The 16,797-nt window shown below is 46.4% G+C and overlaps 1 protein-coding gene across 2 annotated transcripts in view; it reads left to right on the top strand.

Moving 5' to 3' along the window:
- The window catches only part of LOC149363645 (neprilysin-1-like), a 100,238-nt gene that overhangs the window by 10,270 nt on the left and 73,171 nt on the right, over positions 1-16,797 (top strand). Inside the window, exon 1 of one of the 2 annotated variants that reach the window (XM_089573612.1) lies at positions 8,666-9,889. The exons of the other annotated variant lie outside the window; for it this stretch is intronic. Within the exon in view, the coding sequence (XP_089429738.1) occupies positions 9,861-9,889 (29 nt within the window). The 5' untranslated portion in view covers positions 8,666-9,860. Of the gene's footprint in view, positions 1-8,665; positions 9,890-16,797 lie in introns of those variants that run through there. 2 annotated transcript variants of the gene reach the window in all.

Raw genomic sequence — 16,797 nt, forward strand, 5'->3', positions numbered from 1 at the left:
CGCCAGTGCGCGCGCGCGTGTGTGGGCGCGTGCGTGCGTGTGCGTGCGTGTGTGTGTGTGTGTGCGTGTGCGTGTGCGTGTGCGTGTGTGCACGCGTGTGTGTGTATGTGTGCGCGTGTGTGTGTGTGAGCATGTGTGCGTGCGTGCGCGTGCGTGTGCGCGTGTGCGCGTGTGCGCGTGTGCGCGTGTGTGTGTGCGTGTGCGCGTGTGTGTGTGTGCGTGTGCGCGTGTGTGTGTGCGCGTGTGTGTGCGCGCGTGTGTGTGTGTGTGTGGTTTGGTTTGGTTTGGTTTATGGGGTTTAACGTCCCAAAGCGACTAAGGCTATGAGAGACGCCGTAGTGCAGGGCTCCGGAAATTTCGACCACCTGGGGTTCTTTAACGTGCACTGACATCGCACAGTACACGGGCCTCTAGAATTTCTCCTCCAAAGAAATTCAGCCGCCGCGGCCGGGATCGAACCCGCGTCTTTCGGGCCACAGCCGAGCACCATAGCCACTGAGCCACCGCGGCGGCTATGTGTGTGCGTATGTGTGTGTGTATGTGCGTGTGTGTGTGTGCGTGTGTGCGTGAGTGTGTGTGTGTGTGTGTGTGTGTGTGTGTGTGTGTGTGTGTGTGTGTGTGTGTGTGTGTGTGTGCGTGTGTGTGTGTGTGCGTGCGCGCGCGCGTGTGTGTGTGAGTGTGCGTGTGCGTGTGAGCGTGGTCTGTATATACTGGATGCTGTTGGATGGATAGATGGACGGACGGATGGACCGTCGGACCGACGGGTAGATAGATCACATAACCATTCCATTTAGCCGCCGCGGTGGCTCAGCGGTTATGGTGCTCGGCTGCTGACCCGAAAGACGCGGGTTCGATCCCGGCCGCGGCGGCTGGAATTTCTTTGGAGGAGAAATTCTGGAGGCCCGTGTACTGTGCGATGTCAGTGCACGTTAAATAACCCCAGGTGGTCGAAATTTCCGGAGCCCTCCACTACGGCGTCTCTCATAGCCTTAGTCGCTTTGGGACGTTAAACCCCATAAACCAAACCAAACCAAACCATTCCATTTAAAACGGGGTACTGGCGGTTGCCACTAGGCTCACAATTTATTGATTTCCTTTTTAAAAACTTCTCAACCGTAGAGAAGTAGAGCGTACACCGTAGCAGGCTCATAGCAATAAAAACACAAACAAGCAAAAGCTTCGCTAAAGCGTCAACTTCAGCTGCTGGTGTGTAAGAGAAACTCGTGGAAAAAGTGGATTATAAAGGAAGCCTCTTCGAACTTTTCTCAAAGCAGTACAGGTTGGTCAACTCTTTCGGTTCTTCCATCAAAGGATGTTTCAGTATTTCGCCAGGGCATTTCTCTCTTCTACTCCTGAGGCAATAACATACATACCCGGCATACATACTACAATAGATACATACGCCCATGCCTATATGTTTTCTTTGAGAAAATATTAATAATATTATTATTTATTCAGTGCGGATACAGTTATGAACTATGGAGGTGTCAAAGCCACAGGTGTGCTTCTAAAGCGACGACAGGCAGAAGGAACAGAGCAATGGTGCACAACCTCTATGTGATGACACAGTGCATAGGGAAATCACCGCACAAATGAAGAAACAAAGAAATCGAACTCTTAATAAATCATACAAATGTAGAAAAACGAACAAACTCTTAGAAATTTTCTCTAGATCTCACAGCAAAACGGCTCTCCGTAAGTACAGCAAGAGAACGCTCCTCCTGGAAATTGATTAAATATGGACGGAATATAAGATCATCTCGCAGCTTTTCCAAACAATGTGCGCACCTTCGGGAGAAAGTAACATGGCGTAAGCCTCAGAGGAATCGCATTTACATTTTCTGCTTAGCATTCACTAATCCAGATGTACATCAGCGCAACAGTGTCTTTAAATAAAGTGTCAAATGAAGGTAATAAGGCCCTTTTAAAAGCACTTTGAGCTGGAGAACCTGGGTAGCATATCGTACATTTTTTAAGCGAAAGCTTCACTACGGGACCTCGTTCTTCGATCGCCTGGTGCCTAGTTTTGACCTTCAGCTGAGTTAGAGGTCAAACCATGAAAAATAAATTGAATCAATATCCATGACTGGGAACCGAACCCGTGGCTGCGCGAACGGATCTCACTTAAGGGCCGCTCAGCCAGACCAATAGATTTTTCTTTTCGGCACTATTTCCATGCGCTAGGCTATCGCCGCAGCCAACACACCTTGTGTTAAACTGCGCCACACTCTCGCGCTGTGCAGTGGAGAGCGTCGTCTTCATCAACTTCCATCTGCTCCGTGCCGCGGCACTGCCTGCTCACCGTCGTCTTCGACGCAGCACAAATCCGTGCTTCCACTGCGATTCGAATGTAGTAAACACTCTCTGTAGTTTTGATGAAAGGAAGTGCCCATAACTGGCTCCCTGGTCGCGTGTTCGCCAAATGCAGCCGGTACAACCAGCGATGGCAGCGCCGCCCACCGGCAGGTAGCAGCCACATTAAGGCTGGTTATAAATATTCATTCAGAACGACGGCTTGACATCGCCGCTATGGCGCAGTGGATTAGAGGCATGTGTTGCGTATGGAAGGTCGGCCGTTCGACTCCGCTCTCGGTACTGTAATTTTATTGTTTTTTCATTTGATTTTTTTCAATTTTTTCCCTTTTAGGTCGCAAATCGTGATGCTTAGTGGCATATAACGCCGTTTAAGAGGATTTATTACCCCTTTTAGGTAAGCCGTTGTGACAATCTTCAGTCACCGTGATCAATTCACCGTGCTTTCAAGCCTTGTGGCTGTACAGGCTGCAGTTGGCGAATACGCTCCCTGGTCGGTGGATGCCTCAATCGCGCTTTGAGGTACGTGAGGTGGTGAGAGAGAGAGATGTGGGCTGCATGCGTTAGCGCTGACAACGTGGCAGACGCGCGGCACTGCTGCACTAGGCCGTAGCATTCACTGGGCGAGCAGGATCGGTGCGCTGACCTATCTAGGGTCCGGAACGCACTCAACGTTACAGACGCCATTTCGCGTATAGTTGCGCGATACGCCATAGCTTTCACTCTCCACCCAGGTTCAGCAGTAGTTGAACCGCACCTAATTTTTTCTACGTTGCATAAAACGTGATAAATTCTGTTTTCCCATGCGGTACAAAAGTTAGAAAAACAGCACATTCCGTATCTGAGTATTTGAGTGTTGCAGAACCAATCATAATCAATATTAATGCCAAGATATTTTACGTAAGGGGCACAAGGCACTGGGCTGCAAAGAAAATATTTGCAATTAGATGGTTGTAGAAGTACGTAAAAGTCACTTGGTACAATCTTGTGGCGGTTTGGAAACCAATTCAGTCTAGTCTTTGAAGACTTCATTTTTATCATATTAGATTCGAACCAGTCACAAAGCCTTGCCGTATCCGCTTGAAAAGAAAAAAACATCGGAGTGGTTTGAATGTCTAAACACCATGATACGCGTCAACAGCACATCAATAAAGTTGAGGTTCCAATTCAATGGAATCCTAGTCCTTCATGTACAGATTAAAGAGAAGAGGTGATAAGATTTATCCTTGTGCGACTCCACATTGAAACTCTACAAATTAACTATACCCAGCACTAAACACTACAATCTGCGAGCGTTCGAAAAGATATTTTTTTAACAATGCGAAAAATAACCCATGAAATCGACAGCTAGAAAGCTTGTTGCATAATATGTAGTGATTCACAATATCAAAAGCTTTTTTTGACATTCAAAAATGGGCCATATGAGATTGATTTATTCTCTAAGGTGCTGTGAAGACTATCCGATAAATTTTTGAGTAGACCTGCGTACCTGAGTTTGAAACGAAACCGTATTGTATATTGCTTAGCAGTCCACGCATCACTAAAAATGCATTCATGACACGTATGAGATGTTTTTCGAAGATTTGCGAGATGCATGAAACGATAGAAATTGGACGATAGTTGGCAACCTCACGCTTCCTTCTCCCTTTATAAAGGGGGACGAAACGTGCCTATTTCATCAGCCAGCGTGTTATCTCCCCACTATCTATAAAAGATGTCCTAACTGATCCACCAGTCAGATATCGGAAACAAACCCCACTGCGTGGCTACTTTTTCGCACATACATACATACATACATACATACATACATACATACATACATACATACATACATACATACATACATACATACATACATACATACATACATACATACATACATACATACATACATACATACATACATACATACATACATACATACATACATACATACATACATACATACATACATACATACGGAATCAATATGAAGGTGACCCCTCCAGGACAAAGCTGTTACAATAAAATGTTCTAACGCAGTTTATATTTGCAAGAAAATTGAACAGATGCATTAGGTTTGTTGACTCTTTTGACCCTGCAGAGCATTTTTTCAGGAAAATCAGGGGTCGTCTTACTGGAAGAAAACTTATCGGTTTTCATCGGCCGGCGAGAAAACGATCACGTTTAAACTGACTCCAACTGTACTTGCATACTTATTGCTTGGTGGTTGACGGAGCGGGATGACATACATGACATACGATGTTAAGGCATGCTGCAGATACTACAAACACCATTTTTCCCCCGCATGCTTGTTGTTTACCCCGGAACGTCTATGTTTCTCCAGCCAGCGGTTGGGGTGACCACGAACCTGAACCGCTGAGGGATATAGCCACTTTTTTTTTTCTGACCAGAGAGTCTTTGTCTAATTGAGGTGAGGGAGGAAGGGGGGGGGGGGGGCTGCATGCCGGAAGACGTACGGCTCCACACAACACACCGCAGCAGCCGTCTCAACAGCGATCCTTCAGCCTCCGACCGCTGCCTTTTGCCAGGTCAAGTTTACGTTTTGCCCGAGGCGATGACAGGCTCTGCTTGGCACGAGTCCATCGCTCCCCGCCGCCGTCTGGGCATCGCCGAGAACAGCACGTGTGTCCGTCGCCGACGTCGCCAGGGAACTCGCAAATGCGATTCTCCTCTTTTATTGCGTGTGTTTTCATTCGCGGCTCGCAAATTCATTCAGGCAAAGCAAGGCTGCACGGGGGAACTTTCCCCGCGAAGCAGACCGACGACTTTACGCGTTAAATTTCCGACGAGGCACCAATTGGGAGTGGGATTATTTCTCTTTTTTTGAAGCCACAATATAAAAAAGCAGGGGATATTTTAATGTAAACGATACTTTAGTTGACTGACCAGATGGTACCCGACGCGCTGGCGCATCTTGGGAAACTTGACGGAAAATCTGCCATCCGTAATGACCTGCTGACTACATTCCCTGCCAACTGTTTCAAACGCGCTTGCATGAGAATGAAGGGGGCGTGTCTAGACACCGCAGAGATTTGCATCAAAATGGATTTGTTGTTGTTGTTCACCTCTTAGAATGGCGCATAACCACACAGGGGGATCGGCCAAGAAGAGGGGTGCATAGAGAGTTTTTGTGATGATTTTTTGTTGTTTTCTTGGGAAAATAAATAGATAAATTAAGTAATAAACAGAAATAACAGAATGCCGGGGAAGAGAAAAGTCAACAGAAAGACGGAAGACCAAAAAAAAACGGCAAATGCATAGCGCACCGACACATAATGCTTGGTCCTACTTTGTTCACGTTGGTGATGCATCGTCTTCTCGCCGATAAAAAGCCGTGCACGTAAGTTATAACGCTGCATTACATACAAAATAGATGACGATGAGATGACGAATTCCATCTCACTCCGCCATTGTGGGCGAACGTCTTCCGATACATTTGTATTGTTGTCATGAAGCTTTGCCCAACGCCCAGATTTTTCTCGATGCTTCCATAGAGGGCGTACCCTCCTATTATAAAATAGTTCGGCGTTATACACGCACGCAGTATACAAGGCACTGACCGCAGCCAAACAAACGGGAACTTATTTGCTGTCGTGCACAATTCGCACGAACGCGCTGTGCCAGCTAAGAACCGATATCTGAGCCCGGATTCATTTTTATTTTTATTTTATCAGGTATAAATACTCATTTTCCAAAGTTCACTTTTTTTTTCACAATGAACCCGCCGAGGTGGCTGAGCGACTGCGGGTCTTAAGCTAGCTCGTGCGACCGCCAACAACGTTCCTCATAGCCCATATGTCACTTTGAGACGTAAAACGTATGGGATAGTTATACACGCACGAAGACCGCAATGGAGACAACCGGCAGGAGGGTGGAATGCTGCCTCCTACTCAATTCTGGTGCCTTTTGTAGCAGGCAGTTTTTGTTATTCATTATTGATACCCTACACCTTTGGTGACGAATTTTAGTCGGCTGGGGAAATCGAAACAGTTTAACAAAACTGGCAAACATAAGCAATAAAATAACAATACAAGCTGTATCATCTGCTGCCAGCTTTAGGAATGCAAAAATGTTAGCGCGGAAGTGGAAACAATAAAAAAAAAGGAAATAAATAAACAGCAAGTTCGTCGAGCAGCCGTGACCAGTGGAGTCCTGGATTGAGGAAGGCACCCACTCGACCACTCTAATGATTTCAATAATCTCGTTGGTCCTAATAAATCTCGTTGGTCGTAATAAATGTTTCTCCTCCTTCAATGTGACAAACGCAGCAACTCAAATTAGGCAGTACTTTGTGCGAATGATGTTAGTGAAGGCTGCAAAACTTGGAAAAATTCGTAGGAAGATTCATGACATGTAAAAAAGGCATCACAGAATAGTTGGTTCTACCCAGAAATAGACCGAAAAGCAGAAAGCGGGAGCGGAACTGATGCTACTGGTCTGCAACGTTATCTTGGCAGCATTTGCTCTCTGGTCGGCCGTGAAGCCTTCCTACGCACCGACACGATACGTCCGATCGAGGTATAGCGCTGTACAGGACTGGGAAGAATAGCTGCGAATGTGGCATACAAGTGTAAAGCTAACCCAAGATCTCTTCCTCCATATATCGCAGGCTTATTATAGGGGGCATGAAGTACTACTCGAATCAACGTCACCTAAACAAACTTTTCAGCTAAATGAACTTTTTCTAGCGGTAGTTCCCGGTCTGAACACCGGACCAGCACGAATTTTCAACTACTACTGAGTATCTATGAACAATTTACCGCGTTACTTCGTGGTCTTCATCACCACCATCATCATCATCATACATTTACCCTTAAGGGCCCTTGGCTTAGGACATTACATAAGGAGGGGGGGGGGGGAGCAGTCGTTACATAATACAGTGGTCGGTAACATCAACAAGAAATACAAAGTGCAAAGTTGATGGTCGACATCAACATTATCAACATCGTCTTTGAAGTAGGGAGAAATATACAAAAACATTTCGTGAGATGTTCTACCATGGGTGAACAAACAATTATTCAGTAATTAAATAAGATCATTCCAGATGCAAAATATGTGATCACAATTTGCATGTGTAATGTGTGATCACATTTTGCGATCACATTTTACGAGAAGATTCACGATGTGCTGTTAGCACTACTCCTAATGAGTAGCACGTCTCGGCTTGTGTCGGGCATGAAACCTTGTTTCATGTTTAGTAGACCCCCATAGTACATGTCCGTGCCAACAAAACTAACATGTCTGAACTGGAACAAAGAAATATGAAGACGTCAGTCAATAATGTATTGGGATTAACCATCGTTGACTGAACCAAAATAAAAGTTATGCATTCAAAACAGCACTTTTATTGCCACCAAACTGATTTTAGAATCTTCTGTACGGTGCAATCCAAGAAATTATTTGTATGCAATGACCTAGAATTCATTGACCGCATTGCTTACTAGAGCTTGGAGGTAGTAATTTCTCTCTCCAGCGACAAATTACCATATGAGTCACGATTGTAACTCCTATGTATGCAGGCTTCCCAAGTTAGCAAGTTATATCTAACGATTTCTTCAAGTCGAGTACCGTCCTGAGACACTCGGGTGTTTTCACGTTAGTCATTTCGTTTTTCCTACTTTCTCCCGTCTCTTTTGATGCTATTCCACGTTTAAGCGAAAACCGCCCCTTTAACACTTTCACCGCTCTCGGCTGAGTCAGCGAAAGAGAGCACGCTTGCATTGCTCCGACCTTGCAGAAAAAGAGCCTCCGAGGATCGAGCGTGCAGAAATCCCCGCACTCGGTCGGAGTGCCCTCCTGAGACCGAAAATCAATGGCGCGAATAAACAAACCCTTTCTTCTCGGAAAACAAATCGGAAAGCTCTGCCCGCCCCATCCGGAAAACCAAGGAAGTCCCCAGACTGTCGCTTTCCCACAGCCATCTAGTAAGGAATCGGGCAGTGTTCAGTAAAGCCCGCGCGAACGGAATAATATTCAAGCGAGGCGCAAGGGAGGGGGGCGTTGGTCTGGGCGAAGGTCTCGAGTGGCAGTCCCTTAGAGAAAGTGAGACCAAGAGAGAGAAGAGAGAAGGATAGAAAATGAAAGAGTGTTTGAAGAAAAAAGAGAAAGAAGGAGAATTTAGAAGAGAGAGAAAGGCGGAAAGCGAGAGGAGCGTGCGTGCGTTGGTGCGTGGCGGGGAGCATCTCTAGGCAAGACCTGGGGCAACCCTTTCCCTTTTTCGGATCTTGCCGCCGCCGACGCCGGAGGCGAAGATAAAGAAAGAAGAGCGAAGGAAGACGCGACGCTACCGGGACACACGCACACTCACTGGCGATCCTCTTTCCCTTCCCTCGCTTCGAGCAGAGCTTCGCCGCTTCGCTAAACGGCTGCGCGACGCCGCAGCAGGCGCACACGACCGGGAACCGTCGACGCTGGAGATCCCCCCCCTCCACCACCACGAGCACGACACTCCACTCGTTCTTGTTCTCCTAGTCGCAGCGTCGCGCAAAACTCCTTCGCGATCGCGTGCGCGATTATACTGCGCGCGGTCGCTTTCAAACTCACCAGGTGGTGGCAGTATAATCCGAAAAACGGGAGTTCGAAGCGCATGCGCTAATATCGACAAGCGTAGCGAAGTATATTGCGCGTTTTAGTGCTTGCTGCGTTCACCCATCCGCGAGTGTTATTTTATTCAATTTTTTCGTGACTTCCAGCCGTTTTCCGCGCCGCCGCTACCGCTTGTTGTCGCCCTTTCGTAGCTAGCAGCGCCACCGCCGCGGGCTCTCCTTTCGGTTTCGCATCGCCTGCTCAATCGCGTCGTCTGCTCCGCAGCCCAGGCGCTTTTCGTCTGCTGCTGCTGGCGCTTCTCTAGTCGCGCTCGCTGCTCCTCATCTTCACCGGCGCTTCCCATTTCGTCAGTCTTTTCGTTTTGTAATTATTTCTCTTCGTTAAGACCGCTTGCGTTTCCCTTTCGTGCTCTATAGAGCGACATCCAGTAACGGTCATTTCGGGCTCTCATCGCTTCCGAGTCATCACTGGCTGCATCTCCAGCAGCGAAACGCATATTGACGCTGGAAGAGGAGAATTACCGGGGCAACGAGTCCTTGTGCGTGCTTCGAAGCTCCTGTCGGCGTTACTACATTCTTTACCCGTTGATTTTCTTAGTTCCGTTGGGCGTTATTTGCACCTGTCTCGAAAGAGTAGTAGTAGGAGGAAGGTTGTTGCGTTTCGCCTCTGCTCCCGCGCTGGTATTATATAGGGTGCTGCTGCTGTTGCTGCCGTTTTTCGCGTGGTTCGTAGTGAGAGAGAGTGAGAGTGCGAGAGTGAGGGCGTGTGGAGGAGAAACGAGGAGGAAAGGCGTCGGCGTCGTTCCGTTAAGAGAGGCACCGTGGCGCGCGGACAGTCAGCGCTTGTCGAGGTGACCGCCGGTGCTGCGTCAAGCGGGAGAAGCCCTTACTTAACGAGCCCAGTGCTGCGGACAAACTGATTCCCGCCAGTGTTGGAACGACGAAAAGACGAATAACAAGGAGTTTTTTTTTTGCTGTACGTCACCACATCACGTCGCCATGGACACCAAGAAGCCAGAGGAGATCAGGTGGGTCTTTGAGATTACATGCGATCGCTTGCCTGGCGGTAAATATTGCCCGTAGTCGTTGTCGTAATGATGCAGACACTTCAGATCTGCTTTCATATTATAGTAGCCTTCTCGGCTTCTGACAATTTGCTCGGCGGTTTATCTAGCTATGAGGTGAAGACAGCAGTGAATGCTGAGTTCTTAGGCGAGGAATGACTGAGTGCGTTGAGGCTGAGATTGTAGTTGATGCTTTTTACTAGTGGGACAAGAGGTATTATAGGAACTCGATGTGGGCTCTGCGTAAGTGCGACCGTGTGGAGTGCACGTGACTGGGGGAAGAGGGCCGGATTCGTTTTTTTTTTTCGTTTTCTAACTCATGAGAGAAATGAGGCGTGTAGTAAGCAAGCTGGTTCCATCCTTTGCCCTCGGTCATCGCGGTTAAGGCCGTCAACCTAACCACTTGGCACGACTTTCTTCGCTCATTTCCTTCTGCGCGCCGCTTCGAAGAGAAATGTTTCCTTGACGTGTTTGCATCGCCGGAGCAGAATTGGAGGTGTGCCTCCAAGAAATAAGTTGCCCATAATTCACTCTCCCAAGCATCCTTCGTACTTGTCACGAGAAGCACCTATAGACCCTTAACGCATCTGTCACGTGATCAGAAGAGCAAATGATCTCGGTTGTCCCGATGAGCTCGCGCTGCGAAGCTGTGATATATAGTGGCTGATAATCGGGGTCGTTCAAGAGCGGCAGTTTTGCAGCAGAATGCTCGCCGGTCCCTTTGACATTTTTCAGTTCGTGTGCTTGGTCATTCTTACCGATGACTCTGTCTCGAAACTTCTCAAGGTTCGTTTCGCCATCAGCTTTTTATTTGATTAAAATTTACCGAAGCCCTGGAACGCACAAGGCTTCTCGAAATGTCGGTCTCTGAATTGTCACATTCGCTTTATTAACCTGTTTTCTCAACCTCAGCATGACCACTTGCTGAATAGCTGTATTTGATTCATTACAAAATCAAATAGAACTCATAAAACAATACAGGTCCCAAATTTATTCATTTATTTGTTTGTTTGTTTATTTATTTATTTATTTATTTATTTATTTATTTATTTATTTACTTTTTTATTTATTTATTATTCCTCGAAGGTCCACAAGGACATTACATGAAGGGTGTGCGGGCAAAATTGCATTATTTTGGACATCGATGATCTTCGATGGCGGATTTGAAATGAACTGGATTGATGATGGTCGCCACCTCGGATGGAATAAAGAAGATGAGAAGCAGGAATAAATGATCGCTGTCACAGTAATGGACAACAATATGCCGTCTGACACGTCAGTCGATGTCAGAGCACCACTGTAGCAGAAACGTTTAAGTAGCGCACCCAACGTTGCCGACATCTTTCAAATCAATACCGCTAAGTTCGCAGCCCTGGGGTGCCAGGAGCACACAACATCGATAACTAAAGAACAGAGTTCTCTCAAAAGGCTTCTGATATTGATTGTTTCCATCAGAAGACCGGACCAAGCGAGAATGGCCGAGAGGCGGGAAAAAAGGGGGGGGGGGCGGGGGGGGGGGGCAGGAGACTGTAATTGGGATTCAAAGCTAGCGTAACTCAACTACGCTCAAACTCCTTCACACAATTGAAGAAAGTTCGTGACAAAAAGAGGTCATCATAGCGCCACACATCGGTGACAAAAGCAGAAAATCCAGTTATTTCCGATAATACTCAGTAGCGGTTCAACACAGGAGCGACGATTTTAAAGCTCCCATTCAACCGCGCGCGTTGAATAACATTTTTTCTTTTCGCTGCGTAATAACGATTATTCGCACCTTCTCGCGTTCGCAGCGACGTCGAAGATATGACAAAACCGGTCGTTTTGGAACAATAGCCCTTTCTCACTCGTTGCCAGCAACGAGTCCGATGGAGTGAGTAATAATAAAGAAAAAAATGAAGTTTAAAGAAAAAGAAAAAAATCAGTTCGTGCTCAGTGAATGCGAACCGCTGGGTACCCGAAATTACAGGAGCGTTGGCGCGACAGCCGCTCATTAAATGCAAGATTTTCCGGACAGTGCGTTTCCGGGTCGCTTAGTACATGGTCGGACGACACTCTTTCATTCTCCCTTTCTCTTTTCTCGACAAAAAAAAATACTGGTTCCCATATATCCGCACTTTCTTTCTGAAGCTCTCTGTTGTATTTCAGAGCTGGCTTTTTTATATATATATATAATCGCGTTCTTTCAGGAAAATCGGGCGTTTTCACTTTTATCTTGAGTCACTTGATTAGTTTGCTGGAAAAGAATACAGAGATAGCCACCCTGAAATATTTGCCTAGTACATGGAGTGTACCGGCAGCAATTTTTCTTGCAAACATGTGCTCTGTGACAGTTCGAACGAACTTTTTCTTCACATAGTATCAGAACACAAAAAAAATTCAAGCAAGAGCCAAGACGACATATGAAATTGCAGCTCCAACAAAGCCCTTAAAGCCCAGTTAGCTAAGATAAAACTTCCCAGGTTTATCTCTAGTTCTTATTAAACGAAAAAAAAAGGTTGTCGTAAAATCGAAATATATTTGTTTTTGTCTGCCTGTTCGTTTACCAGTTCATTCTTTATATGTAAAGAAGTATGATTCGGACGCAGTACACTCGGACAGCAAACCACACGATGACACTGGACAAAGAATGTCTGCACTTAAAGGTGCCGTTAGAAGTAAATGGAAGGCAATATTAACGAAAACATTTAATCATTGCCCCCTCCCCTCAGTTCATGCATCCTTGAATACATACGTGCAGCCTAATTGTGATTGTGCGAGTTGCACTGTGCACCAACAAACATGGACCATTATGCTTTAGATTTAAATAGATTAATTTTTTTTTGTATGACAAAGTCGTCTTCCATTTACTTTTGACGGCGAGTGTACACTAGGGCCCTGGGCATTAAGGCGCTGTTGACTTTACATATTGCAATGTTTGTTTGCTCCTAAACTTGTAGACGCACTACTTAGCATAGCATAACGAATACCTGCAAAATAATAATAATAATAAAAAGTTTCCACACGTGACTCCAACTAAAGGTGAATTTATACTAAGAGTGTGGCAATAGCACTGCGCTATGAACTTGCATTTTCCTATAAAAGTGATGTGCAGAGACGCCGTGAAAAGACGGCGTCAACTGGCATTCACAGCGGTTGCGACTCAACGTCGCCAAATGGCGTCTCTTTCTCTGTAGGAGAACGGTTCTCCTCGAAGCAAATCATTAAGGGCTTCCGGCCTAAAGAAGAAGCACCGCTTGTAGCCACGATGAGCGAACCACAGGAAGGGAAAAAAAATAATAAACTCGCACATGGTGATTGCGTAACTTCTTAGCAATTAAGGCAACACCTTGAGGAGCAAAGATGGGTACAACTATAGAGGAGGGAGGGGGGGGGGGGGGGGGGGCGTGTTGGTGGCGGTGCCAGGCACGAACCGTCATGTAGCAACTTTAATCGCTCGCTCTCTCTACACCGGCAGCATTGCTCAACCTACGTAAATAGAGGTTGGCAGTTTCCAGTTAACTGGACGTCAATATTAGCTCAGAGACAGCTGACTCAATTAGCGCTGGTAATTTATTTACTCTTTTTTTTTAGCTGGCTGTTTTCTTTAATGATTGGCGCGCTCTCACAAGACCCCTAGCCCTCTATTAAGGAATCAATGTCATCAGATGCTAGTCATATATGTGCCTTGTTTATTTTTTCCGGAATTGTTCTCTCCCTGCTCATGTGATCCTGATCATGAAGATTATGATGTCACCGCCGTAATCAACAGAAAGGGCTGGTAGAAAGTAGCGCCCTCTCTTAGACGGTGTGGACGCTATACAGCCATCGATGTCATTTCATACCGTTTGGCTTACCAACGGCCAAAACTATGGGAGCTTGTATGAATCACCATTTTGTTCCGGCTGCCAAGGAAAATGCCAGGGAGTCGGGCAAAGCACGGTACGGAATAAACGAGCGTTTCCTCGCAACTGCGGCTTTAAGTATGCCTGCAGGCAGGGGTAGGGACTCAATAACAAATAAAAGTTCATCATGAGGACACAGCGTTACCAACCTGTTGTTCGTTCTCTTTGCTGCTGGATTTTAAATCCTTTCTTGATCAGTTAAATAGAAGGGCTTATATGCTGCCTCGGTCGGGGCCATCATAGTGAATTCAGGCTTCTATTTTATCTCACAAACTGTTTTTTTTTTTTGCAACTGGTTTTGTATTTTTAAAATTAGGAGCGCTGGCGTCATTTCAGTACATGCGTCACAAGATTGCCAGGGTGTGATATTTTCTCCAGCCCAAAAATGTTAAGCGCGAAAACTAAGACGATGGGACGAACCTCTAGAAGCGATATTTTTTCTTCGAAAACTAAAAGCCTTTTCCTGTACGAGGGTACACAGAACTCAGTTTCGAGCACCGATCTTGCTTCGCTTAATTCTGTACACCGGATATTCGGACTTCAGACGGAGTCTTCCGAGAGCTGTATGTGCCATTGACGACGAAACCCGCACAATGGGCACTTTTCACTAAAAAAAAAAAACAAGAAAAAAAAAACCAAACAGGCACATGACGTAGCTCGTCTGACGCTTTCAAGAGCCACTCTTTCAAGCTTGGGCGGATGTGCAGTTTTGTATCGCTTAGATCGGGGTATATAAATTACAGGCTCTGTGACCCATCGCCGCTCATGCACCCACGGGATCGATGCTCTCGAGGAGAGAGTCCGACGTCATCGTGTTTTGCTACTGATTTCGCGCAGCGACGCTGTGTCAACAACTTCTCCGTTACAGTGCCTTCGAAAGGGAGGCCTTAGTTTTGTGCGGCTTTGGATCCTGAACATACCCTGAACTGGATCTCTCAGTAACTTTCTTGCATCGCGTGTCCTTGGTGGTGATGTGAGTGCCCGCCTAAGACTAAAACATGCTTGACACACAAAGAAGAACATTACGGAAACAGCAAACAGTGAGTCATCAAGCTCCGTCCATAGAGTATTTATAAACCAGGCTCAAAGTTCAGCTTTATTTCTTTTTTTTTGTTACCTTAAAGCAGACTCAGCTGATGGCAGACCAGTTTTTCGCTGCTATAGGCGTGCACGGCGTGTTTAATTCGCTGGAGAGTTCTTTGATCTGGTGAAGAAACGACGCTCAAACCGAGCGCGCATGGTGTCGGGTTGTTTCTGCCGTTTGTCCATTAATTTAGGATTACAATTGAGGCAATAAAGCTATATTAAATTTATATAGCAGTGCTAACTATAGCCTATAAAAATGACAGAAGAATATGGTCGACATCTGGCCTGGACGAAGAAGTCCTGGTTCAAAGAGCGCAAAACAATAATCTTGCGAGTTCCAATTCGAAAGGCGGTGGCGTATGCACGACTGAAATACACGCTAGATTAAACTCACCTTACAACAGTGGTGGTGATAGTAACCAGTAATAGTTTGCAGAGGTAGCAGCTGCTGCAGCAGTTGAGGTTTCAGTGGTAGTAGACGTATTATCAGTAACACAGTAGAAGTAGTTGTTGTAACATTAATGGTAGCAGCTGCAGCATTAGCAGTAGTTGCAGTAGTAGTGGTATCAATAGTACTAGTAGTAGTAGTAGTAGCATCAGTAATAGTAGTGGTAGTAGTTGCAAATAGTTATAGAAGATCGCGAAAACGTGGTATTACACGAAGCTGGAACACACAATCATCACCACTCTATTATTTCTTAAGTTACAGTTATATTTAGGTTCTTGCCGGCATTGGTACCGTGATCGGAAGTGCAGAGAGAAAAAGAAATAAAAACACGTAATGCGTTACGCTGCATCTTGCGCGGACATCATTTTTCCTGGACTATTCTGAACCGACGTAACCCTCTTCCACTCGCCTTAGAACTGTCAACACCTTCGGGCCACTTTAATTCAGCGCCCACACACGTGCGCTACACTTCGTTTATTTTGTACATTTTGTCCAACGAGGCACGTTGTTGGAGCGGTCGTCGAAAACACAGCGACAAAGAAGCACAAGAGAGTGAGCGTGAAGGTAACAAAACACGAAAACTTCCTTCTAAGCTTGGACACCTATGCAGGAGTATACGAGCACAAACACAGACACAGCCGGGTCTTTTCACTCGGACCTGCGGCCTTTTTCGTGCGAGTCGCGTCGCTGACAATGACGCCAGCTTTTAGGCCCGTGCCACGCGTCGGACAGATTTGTACAGCCGGCCGTTTCAACCTCGACTGGAGTTTAGCGTGCGCACCGCGAAGGCTTTTTGCGGCCTGGTTTGCGCAGCCGATGGCGATTCTTCGTTCGTCTCTTTACTGGCGCATTTACCCGTGTCTTTACTTCCGTGCCAACGTCAGAAGTCATGCCACCGCGCTTCACTATTCATACTTCTCATTTCTGTGTGCGCGTGTTGGGGGGAAAGGGTTATACAGCTCACTGCAATCGACTTCCGTGCGTAACTCCCCCTGTTGAAGTGATTCCGGCAGCCTGAATTGCGGCCTGAGAGCTCGTCTTCCCCTTAATTGTTCTCACTTCTTTTGTTTCCGGGCCCGACGTTGCGTTGCGTCATCTCTGCACTAATACGACCTCCACGACGGAACGGTGCCGTGGATTTCGCTCCTCGCGGGTGACCTAGCTCACTCGGACTTAATCTCTGCCCCCTGGTGTTCCTCTCTTGTTTTTATTTGTCTCGTTGCCGTAACAACTTGACGAGCGGGCATATAAACAACTGACCATGTGGACAGCGTAGCAGGGGGTGACAGAAAGTTAGGTGGTGGATAAGGTTAAGAAGTTTGCAGGGATACGGTGGCCGCAGCTAGCACAGGGCAGGGTTAATTGGAGAGACATGGGAGAGGCCTTTGCCCTGCTGTGAGTGCAGTTAGGCTGATGATGATGATTCTTCCCGAAGCATAGCTTTCTTCATTCAACTT

Source organism: Amblyomma mixtum, chromosome 2 (genome assembly GCF_055824585.1).
Source record: "Amblyomma mixtum isolate Tamu chromosome 2, ASM5582458v1, whole genome shotgun sequence".
Lineage (NCBI taxonomy): Eukaryota > Metazoa > Arthropoda > Arachnida > Ixodida > Ixodidae > Amblyomma > Amblyomma mixtum.